This window comes from Cynocephalus volans, chromosome 8 (genome assembly GCF_027409185.1).
Source record: "Cynocephalus volans isolate mCynVol1 chromosome 8, mCynVol1.pri, whole genome shotgun sequence".
NCBI classification, from domain to species: domain Eukaryota; kingdom Metazoa; phylum Chordata; class Mammalia; order Dermoptera; family Cynocephalidae; genus Cynocephalus; species Cynocephalus volans.
This window is the reverse complement of record NC_084467.1, coordinates 60,448,021-60,458,741: the sequence shown is the minus strand read 5'-3', so window position 1 is coordinate 60,458,741 and position 10,721 is coordinate 60,448,021. Positions and strand designations below refer to the sequence as shown.

Below are 10,721 nucleotides of genomic sequence, written 5' to 3'. Positions count from 1 at the left end.
ATTAGTTATCCTATTGTTATCCAGGTCCCAGAGATAAATGGCTAATTTATGAAATATTTCACTCTGTGTTATGAGAATTTAGCAAATGAATATGGAACCAAATATAAACACTTTATACCATATGTACAGTTACTTTCATAAGGCATTATCATGAATTTTTATTGAAAAAGATTTAATATAGTAAAGTCTTATTTTAAGATATATTTTCTTTCTCAATCCGAGATGTTTAATTTATGAAAATATTGTTTTTCTATATATTCTCTTTGTATATATGCCAACATATACCTTGTGCTAGAAATATTTTATGGGAATTACAATTCTTTATATTTGTACTTTCTATATAAAGGCATATACAACTTTGAGGCAGTGTTTCTGATGGAGTGCAGAATTTGTAAAGAGCTTGTGTGTGCTTCCGTGCTCCGAAATTATATGAAATCCACTTTGAGAAGAAACTTATTTGATCAAAAAACAAAAACAAAAACAAAAACAAAACTGCACCAATGCACAGCCAGAGGCTGACAATTAAAACTAATACATAACCACATAAACATCATATTTATAGAGTTAACATTTTTAAGGATGATCAGTGCTAACATATACTATTATACATTTGGCACTAATGTTTGCCATTGGTCCAGCAATTGGCAAAATTTGTTTCTATGTATAAATTTATCTTTGAACATTAGGTCTGGCTAGACGTATCTTCACTATTTATAAAAAATATTTAGACAGTAAGCTCACGTTGAATAACTAGGTCTACTGTGTTCTGGAAACTCTTCAGTAGTAATACAGCTTTTTCATGTTCCATATGTACAAAACTGTGTCCATTTGCCTGTAAATACACAAATAAAATAAGGCAATCAATTCAAACTGTATCACTGTATTTATCACTGCATCATTGTTTCTAATCACATGATTCAAGGGAGCATTGAGCATCAAAAAGTTACCAGTAACTAAAATTTACAATGGAATTACAACTACAAAGGGAACTAATTTTACCCAGAATCAAGCCAATTTATCAATTCAACAAATATTTATCAGGTGAACAGTATGTTCTTGCCACTGTGCTAATCATAAGGATATACTGGTAAATAACAGATAGATATGCACTTGTGATACAGTAGTTCAGTTTTGTTGCTATTGTTGTTCTGATTTGTTTTTGCAGGAGCTTAGTTGAGATGGTTTGGAAGTGTGCACATGGCCCATTGCCTTTGTTTTATATAATCACTGATATAAACCCATCAGCATGGTTGAATATTTCAATCACACCAAACATGACTGGACACTTACAGTACAGTTAATCTTTTGACTTACTGAAAATTTCTTGGTTTACACATTTTTATATTAAAGAAATACTTTTTGTTTTCTTCATTGCTAAGTATGAGTAAATTCTTCATCTATACTAGTGGTTCTCAACCCAATCCAATATACCTAAGGGATTTGTCCCTCAGGGATAAAGTACACCGACACTAACAGAATACATGTCTGCTGTCTTCTAGTTAAGAATCATCAGTATAAGCAACCAGAATTCATTTTAAACACAATTAGCCTAAGGCTACTATTTCAGGATCCCAACTTGCTATTATTTGATATTTATGTCATGAAACAGAATTCTTCTCTGTAGTAAGTACTCATGGTTCTTTGCTTTTCCCTGTATTAAACTGTAGATTGTCTTCGCTTGGAATGATTTTTATTGCTAACATAGGAAGAAGTGGGTCCCATAAAACTTCACTGCCACTAAGGCCAAAATAAAACACAACCTTTTTGAAACTTGGTAGAAATAAATGTTGGCAACTCAATGACTGACAGTTATACAATTGTTTTCCTTGCAATCTGAGACACAGTTGATTTGGAAAAGAAGAGTTAGTTGAATCGACTGCTTAGCAAAGTACAGGTAATACAGCCAGTTAATTGGTTGGCTTTTTCAATTTACAGTGGACTGATACTTATTTTAGACGCACATTGCCTTTGTTATTTTACTTACTCTTTTTCTATGCTTCCTTAAAATATGATTAATATTTCAAATAACCAATCACTTAAAAATTAAAATATTTTACTGTCATTAGCTTTTTAAAATTTAAAACAGCATTACATCTCTAGCAATACTGTACCACCTTTATAACTTAGATGGAAGTCATCTAATACATTACCTTTTATCACTAGTTGATTAAAATTGGCTGGCTAATGGTATGATAAAGAAAGTTCTGAAATTTTTAAACTATAGTCCATCTACCAATAAGGAACATACTAGGTAAGAAATGAAATGTAAACCATTGGAAATCCATATAATTATAAGCATACATTTGCTTTGAATTAAAGAAACTCTATATATGCATTCCTCAGTAGCATTTAATTAATAAAAATGCCTACTGTACTTGGCATTGGGTTTTTCAGTAGCAGGAAACAGTAGTTGAGTAGAACTTAGGGTGTATTATATAGTTCAAATTTTTTGCTTTAAGTTATTGTAAAAATTAGACAACAAGTTTCCACTTGATGTTATTTCTGGTCAGATGGTGATGGAGTAGAGAACAAAGTATATGGTACATCCTTCTTTCTACTCTTATTCTGTTTCTGAAATCAGGAAAATAGCAAACTTGCATGAAATATATATTTATTCCACCGTAATTCTGAGGGATATACCAACTTCCTTAATGCCTTCAATTTGACCAAAAGGTATACCTTAATTGTAAAATAAAAATTTAACTTTAATAACGAAGTTCTTAAATGTCAAAATTTAATAGCTTTGTGAATTGCTCTATCTTCAGACTCAAATCTAGAGTAGCAATGAACCCCAAACCCACTGAGAATTTTCAGGGAATTGTTAAAAATTTAAATATCTCAGAGTTTCAGGGATGAGGAATTCTCTAGGATTTGGTGGGTGTGAATGGCATGTTGTTCATCATAGGACCTGACTTAATATCAATGTTAGAAAATAATAATATCAGTTTTAAGGGCATAAGTAGTGCAAAACTTAGATAGCAAATTAATCATAGCTGTTAACTTTGACTGATACTTTTATTGAAAGATCTTCAAAGAAGGGTAGTCCACTTGGAATATGATTACTTTTCCATTTTTTTCAATCAAAATTATCTGTTGTGTGTTGACTTCCCAAGGCATTGTGCTAGGCACTGGGGACAGGAAGTAAGGAAGAGATCAAACAGGAAGGCTCACATCAAAGAGGTGACCATCCAGAAGGGGAAATAAGCAATGGACATAACTAAAAATAATGTAGAAAATGGCTTACTTACAGCAAGCAACCAGCAGATGAATGCTGAATTGAGTTAACATTCAAAGATGGAAATAACATGCTAGGGTAGCTCAAAGGAAGGCAAAGAGAAGAGGGAAAACTTCCAGGGAAGCTGTTTCTCTGAGGTGTATAACAAGAGTTTCCTAGTACTTTGACCTGGCAAAAGTGTGATTAGCAAAGGAACGCAAGTCCTTGTCTCATTCCTGGAGTCTCCTCCAGCCCTCAGTTTATAAACAGTTTGCTGTTTCATGTAAATTCTGCAACTAGTCTAATGCAGGGAAGAAAGTTTTAAAATGGTCCATGTATGTAATCACTTTGTAAGAATTTAAAAAAACACAACAACAATAAAAAAACCCATGAAGTTAGGCATGAGGCTTTAGCACAGGAAGCAACTGTAAAAATAAGCTAATGTGAAGGGGCTTGTTTTTAGGAGAGGGGTTAGTCCAAATAATCTTTTGTTTAAAAGGAAGAGAGATTGTCCAATATGTAAAACATTTAAACAGAACTTTTCTGGAGAAGCTAGAGAAGAGCGAGAGAGAGAGAGAGAGCGAGAGAGAGAGAGAGAGAGAGAGAGAGAGAGAGAGAGAGAGAGAGAGAAGTGGTGGGGGGATTGGAAGGGGAATTGCACCCAGAGACTAGCTTACTTGTCAACACCTTCCAACCCCACAGTGCTCATGAAAACACAGCCTAAACACTGCTGGTTTAGGCCAATCTTCTCATTTTGTAAATGAATGACCTATACCTCAGAGAGACCAAGCAAGTTGTCTGAAGTTACACAGCCAGGGAAAGGGCTACAGCTGAATCATAACATTCCTTATTATTTCTCTTAATAATTTATGGAAATAATAAGACTACAATTAGTTCAAGAGATTTGAACTGTCATTTAACTGACTATGATAAAATAATGAACATTCTTTCCCTTAAAATTTTTGCCATATTACCTCCTAACATAATTCTGTTCTTGCAAATCTGTGATTCCCACTCAGATTCCTATCAGGTTTAATTTAACTTATTCTAAAAATACTAGTGGAAATAACATTTAGTCCTAAAAGAAAATCTATAGAAATGCTGAATCTCTCATTCTTATTACAGTTTCAACTCTGGCTTAATTGGGTTGTTGTGGCCATGTGTGAGCTTTCTCTCTTGAAAGTATAAAGACTAATTAAGTGAGACAATCTGTTAGGGCAATGCCAGGAGACCTGAGAGGAAATAGATTAAAAAGAAGGAAACTTTTAGTAGGTAGAATCTATACATTTGGCACCTCATTAGACAAGGGTTTAAAAAAGAAACAAGAATCAAATTGTGATGTCATTAACTGAAAATGTACACCTTGGAGGAACAGCAAACTTACGAAGGTGTTGGAGTTTGTGGTACTGGTGACACATGCAAAGGAGTGGAGTTCATGAAGGATGCCAGGGTGGGAGCATTAGCAACAGTGGTTAGGTTTTTACTGCAGCTTGGTGTTAACCACATGCAGTGATGAGAGATTTATGAGAAACAAGTTCAAAAGGGAGCATTGTGAAAGAAGGGAAATCAAACTGGGAAGCAAGATAGGGCTGTAACGTTGGAAATGTAGAGTAAAACTCAAAGACAATGTTTTCTGCATATCTGGACATCTAGGAACATCTGTGTGAAGTGAGGTAGAAAGAGGTGAAACAGGGCCCAATATTTCCTGCCAGTGGATGGCAGACAGCTGGCTCTAGCCTGAGATTCTCAAAGGTACCAGTGCACTGAGGACAGGGAACAGAAAACCCTGGCTTCTTAAGAGAGGAAGAGACATGAGAAGAATCATGCTGAAAAGGGACCAAGATAGAGTGCTCATAAAGGTAACAGAGAATTCAAGAGAATCAAATCAAAACACCAATTAACACTATTGTTTTGCAGCACAGAGGAAAAAATAGAAAAAGGGGATAGTTAGATGAATTCTGGGTTCAAATCTGAATCTGTTCCTAATAAACCAAGCTTCAAGATGTTGAGAACCACAGTCTAGGTTCTGATTCAGGGCCAGCAATACCCCTTTTAAAACTTGGCTTTTCATATGGCTTTAAAGTACTGGCTTTCAGTTTTCATGCTTTGTAAGCACAAATGAGAGTTAGATCATTGGAAACACATAAATGGAGCTGATCTCCCAGAAGGAAATAGGTAAATTGATAAATTAGATCACTGAGTCAAATGAACATCAGGATTCTGCCTGTAATTCTAGCCCCCAGAAATGCTTTGGATCTAAATCAGAGCATTGGTGCACCTCAAAAAACCTGTTTGGACACTGCCTGGTGAAGCCATTACCAGAAGGACTCTGAAAGATTATTTTAGAAAGTTTATTAAGGATTTACAAAATGAATTAATATACGTTGAATGCATAGGACAGGGCCTGACACACTATAAACAATCAATAAATGTTACCTACTACTATTTATATTATTTCACTACTACTTCCTTGAATTTAATAAATACTATTTTCGTTAAGACACAAGAATAGAAAGATGAAAAGTCAGAGGAAGGAACTTTTTTTTTCTTGCTTAGCTAATTCTAATTTTTCATTACATGAAATATCAAAGATCACACAGCTAGTGGCTGGGTAGGAATTTATGTCATTGTTGCCCATTCTTTGTATCTTGACACAATTTGTTTCTTTGAATGTCACGAAGTTATAACTAATGTTTATTAAATGAATTCACTTTTTAATAGTAATTGAGATATTTCTTGATATGGAGTATTACGCTAGGCCTGTTGTCAGGAGAGGGCAGTGACAGAGGGGATTGGAAGAAGTGTTTGAATGGAAGGAGAAGATAGAAACTCAGCTCTAGAGAAGCTTCTCCTTTCATTCTTAGGAAAGAAGACCAAAGAGAATTTACCATGAATTTAGCATGAACATGGCTAGCTGGCTTACATCTTGGATAGTTCAGACAGGGAATCAAAGAATGTTACTGCATTTGCATAGGGCTTTTCCAGTTAAAATAAAGACAAGAAGAATGACAATATTTTAACTAGTGGGGTTTTTTGTGTGTGAGTAGAAGAGGCTGAGGAGATAAAAGCTGGTACTATGCAATATTAATTGCAGAGTATAAATCCAATAATGCTTTTAAAAATAAATGTGTATGATTTACATTTGTGTATATGATATTTTAAATATATGCATAATATAAATGCAAAAGATGATTTAAGGAACAAGTACTAAAATAATGAAAATGTAAAATATATTGCCACATTTGGCTACCTATATGTTTTATGTAAACACACTATCATAGGTTTGAATAAAATGTGTACAATTTTGAAGAAATTGAAACATAATGAAAACTGAGAAATAAATGAGTGGCTTATTAAGTTGAAATGAAGCTAATAAGAAAACAATCTAGGAAGGGAAAAGATATTCTGAAAATTTTATGCTTCAAGAATATGTAATTAATGGGTTTCCAGCTTTAGCTGATTTGAAAATATGAAGGAATATTTTACTATAAACTTTATATTATTTCCAGAAGATATCCCCCTTATTTTAATTTCATTTGACATCTTCTGTGCCACAAAATGTTGTTTATTGCTCTTTTTCATGATTTAGAGATGAAAAGATTGAGGGTTAAAGAAAATAATATTTGCAACTCTGACAAAAAGTAGAGCTTTACAATTACAGCTCATCAATTTACTATAAAACACACTCGATTTCTGGATTTCCTCCTTTAATTCCTTCCTTGATTTATCGTTGATTTCTTTCTGGTAAATGTTTTGGTAAATGGATAAATTATGGATGTTTATATTGCAGAAATTTTCCAGATGATGCTGTAATTCTCTTAGGAATTCTGTTGTATTCTTATTATCCAAAGCTCTAAACTTAAAAACTAGCCTTAGAGAAGGCTTGGCCACAGGGTTGGTAGGATTATCCAATAAAAAGGATAGCATGGATCTTTTTAGACTTCAATAGGGAAATCAGATTAGAGATTTTTGTATGTGATTTTTCGTTGGTTTAAACACACCGTCAAGGGACAAACATTAAAAAGACCAGTACGCATATATTTTGTACTTTAGATATCAGTACGTTAATATCTTGCACTTTGAATGCTTGCTCTAGGGATAAGGGAAAACTAAAAACACAGCAACCAAGTTAGAGTCATAAGGGCAAGTCTTCATGGTGTCCAATCCTGATAGTCAAGCATTATGAGAAACAGTAGGAATTGTAGATAATTGAAATTGTGCATCAAATTAACTACCTGGAATTCTCATTTCAGAATTTAATCTGATAGAGTACCTCATTAAATATTGGGATGTATTTACGGCTGAGAATACTGCGTAATCAATACTACATTGACTCTATGACAAGTCATTTAAATAGCTTTTTTAGCTACCAAAAATTTGAACTATAGACCTTTAATTCTTAGAGAGTTCACATGAAAAATTTACATTGCTCTTTGTAAATATAAGATTGAAGTCTTAATAGCTTTTACTGTAGTATTAAAACACCTTCACAGAACAAAACATACATAAGAATTTCTCATCTGCCTTAAGTGCACACATGTACTGCAGCTTTAATATCTCATGAATCCGGGCCCAAAAGAGACATGGCAAGGTAGAGTAGACTCAACTGAAGACTTTGTGAATTATGTGCATAGAAACTGGCGTGGAACTGATAATAAAGAGTAATTCTGAAGAAATTTACTTATTTTTCTGCTCTGATTTTAGAATGCCTGCTTTTCTTCTCATCAAACATGTCAAATGAACATCTCCAGCAAATGAATTTTCTACCTTGATTGCAAGGCAGTTTCCCAACAAGCCACATGAAGAATTGCAAAATCAACCCCTCATTTTCAGGATGCCCTTTGTAGCCAGGTTGGTCTCTGTTTGGTGAAGAGCTTGCTCTTAAAAGACAGACTGGGGTTCATTTTATTAAATGTTAAATATTCAGCTCTTTTCTGGTCTTTCTTCCTCCTTCATTTTTTACTCTGTGTAATTTTGGGCATGTCTATACCTGCTAACTTGTGTAAAGGTAGGGTCTTAGTTATATTCCCTAACACATTTTTTACATTGCTTGGCACAATACTTTGTACATAGTAGGCATTTGATGCATATTTTCCAAACCCACACAAATAAATAAGAAAATGTGATGAATGTGATGCTATCACTAAAATTTTCTCCAGAGAATAAGTATTATACAATGGAAAAAACTCAAATAAGTTATTTAACATCTATCAACAATAGACACCTTGCAGAGTTGTGTGATTTAAATGACACAATATAGAAGCTTAATTAATATTATTTTTCTATCAGCTAAACTGTGGAGGAGAGGATAGAGCCAGCCTAATGAACATAACCAGTCTTTATTGGTTTTCATGTTTTACTTAACACTTAAAATAATATCTTTTCTGATTTAAAAAGTATTTTCTCAATCTCTTTATTAGTTATCTGTGCTATAACTTTATATATTATGAACAAAACTAAATGTATAACGATATGAAACTGGCATATAAAACTCCACATTTGTAAAAACCTGTTTTTAGTTGCCATCTAATCCATCTGCATTTTTATTTTATTTTTTTTTAAATTTTTTAAAATTTTTTTTTTAAGTAAGAACTTATGGACTTTATTTTTTTTATTTATTTTTTTTTAAATTTTATTTTGTCGATATACATTGTAGCTGATTAATGCTCCCCATCACCAAAACCTCCCTCCCGTATTATGTTATTATAACCTATAATTTCTCTGAACACTAAGAGTTGCATGATTACTTGCCTGCCCCCCAACATTTTTGGCGGTTTTGATTTTCAACCACCAGATAAGATAAACTATAGAAATGTGTTATCTCATTTGGCCTTGCTGGGCAATGCTTTAGTGAAATTTCCAAATACCTTCAGTATATTTCCTTAAGAGTCCAACACAGTTTTAACAGTGAAAAATATTTCCCACTCTGTACTTTTTGTTGCTGTTTTTGGAGAAAATTTTAAAATTTACAAAAATGAACATATTTGATCCTTTCTTAGTGATTCATGGTAATAATTGTGAACATCAACACTCTCTGGAAGAAAGCCGTGAGCCCAGTTTAGTTTACATTTACCAAAGTGTGTCTGTAGAAGTGATTAATTGATGCTCTTAGTAAAGAGGGTTGTATGATTAAACATGTTGGGCAATAAGAGTTTGTAAGATTTCTTAGGGTTATTAGTATACTTAGTACATTGTGAAATGCTGAAATGAGAGAGAGAGCATGAGGTGGCTCTGAAGCTTTTTTGACCAGGAACTCTTTTTTTTTCAAAGATATCTTAAAGTATGCCATTGGGGACTGTTCTATACTGAATGACACAGTCTGCTGTACTGTTTGAATCTTGTTTCTGTCTTTTAAAAGAAGTTTTCTCTCTCTTTCTGCATAGTGAAGCTGTCAGCTATGACTTCTTGCTTCTGGCAGTGTGCCTGGGCCCAGAAGCTTTCCTCCTGGTGGTTTGGAAAACTAGATAAGAGTCCAAGTATAAAACAAATCCTCTCTTATGAGTAAAACCCATGAGATTTAGCACATGGACTTTGTGACATTAATTATGGCTTCTCAGAAGCATTTTGGGGTTTTTTTTTGTTTGTTTTCTAGTTTATATTTTTGTTCCTGATAGCTGAAGCTGTTGGATAAATGAGCTTTAACTAAGTAAGATGATTCTGTTAGCAGCTAATCACACTCATTGGTCACTAAAAGAGCCATAATGACTGGATAAGGAAGATGTGGTATATATACACAATGGAATACTACTCAGCCATAAAAAAGAATGAAATTCTGCCATTTGCAGCAACATGGATGAGACTGGGGAAAATTATCCTAAGTGAAACAACCCAGTTGCAAAAAGAGAAATACCACATGGTTCTTGCTCATAAGTGGGAGCTGAATCCATGAATAAACAAATAAACAATAAAAAGAGAAAGAGAGGAAGAAAGAAACAACAATCACAATAATATGTTGAATTTTTAGGAGAGAAAAGAACTGTGGTTATTAGAGATGGAAAAGGGGAGGAAAGGGGGAGAAGAAGGGGGTGCATGAGAAATTGGTTAACAAAGAGTGATTATGTATTGTAATGATGACTAAGCTAATTATCCTGATCTAACCATCACACATTGTACACAACTACTGAAAATCAACTTTGTACCCCACATATACATATAATAAACTATCTTATAAAAAAAAAGACAGGCTTTGAAAATGTCTTGATAGAAAGCTTATAAATTTTCAAATAATCTATGTACAAATAGTCATCATAAAAAACACTCTATTGGCTTATAAACCTTCTATTTTTCCATACATTAACATTAAAATGTGCATATTATTGTGAGAATTTAATATGGTAAAAATCTACTTTACCATGTAAAGTCTATAAACATGTATATTGATAAAGAAAAGGTTATGTAATTTCTATGTAGAATATAATCATAAGTAAAGAGAAAGACCAAAGTTAAAAAATTCAGTGTTTTACAATGGAATATATTTTAATGTTGGGGAATAATAGAGATATTTTCA

General features: G+C 33.3%; 1 protein-coding gene across 2 annotated transcripts in view; it reads right to left on the bottom strand.

Annotated features, from left to right (window-relative positions):
- Positions 1-724: 724 nt before the first annotated feature.
- Positions 725-10,721, bottom strand: part of LRRC7 (leucine rich repeat containing 7) — a 422,920-nt gene continuing 412,923 nt past the window's right edge. For both annotated transcript variants that reach the window (XM_063104407.1, XM_063104408.1), the window contains one exon: positions 725-832. In XM_063104407.1, the coding sequence (XP_062960477.1) occupies positions 725-832 (108 nt within the window). The remainder of the gene's footprint in view (positions 833-10,721) is intronic.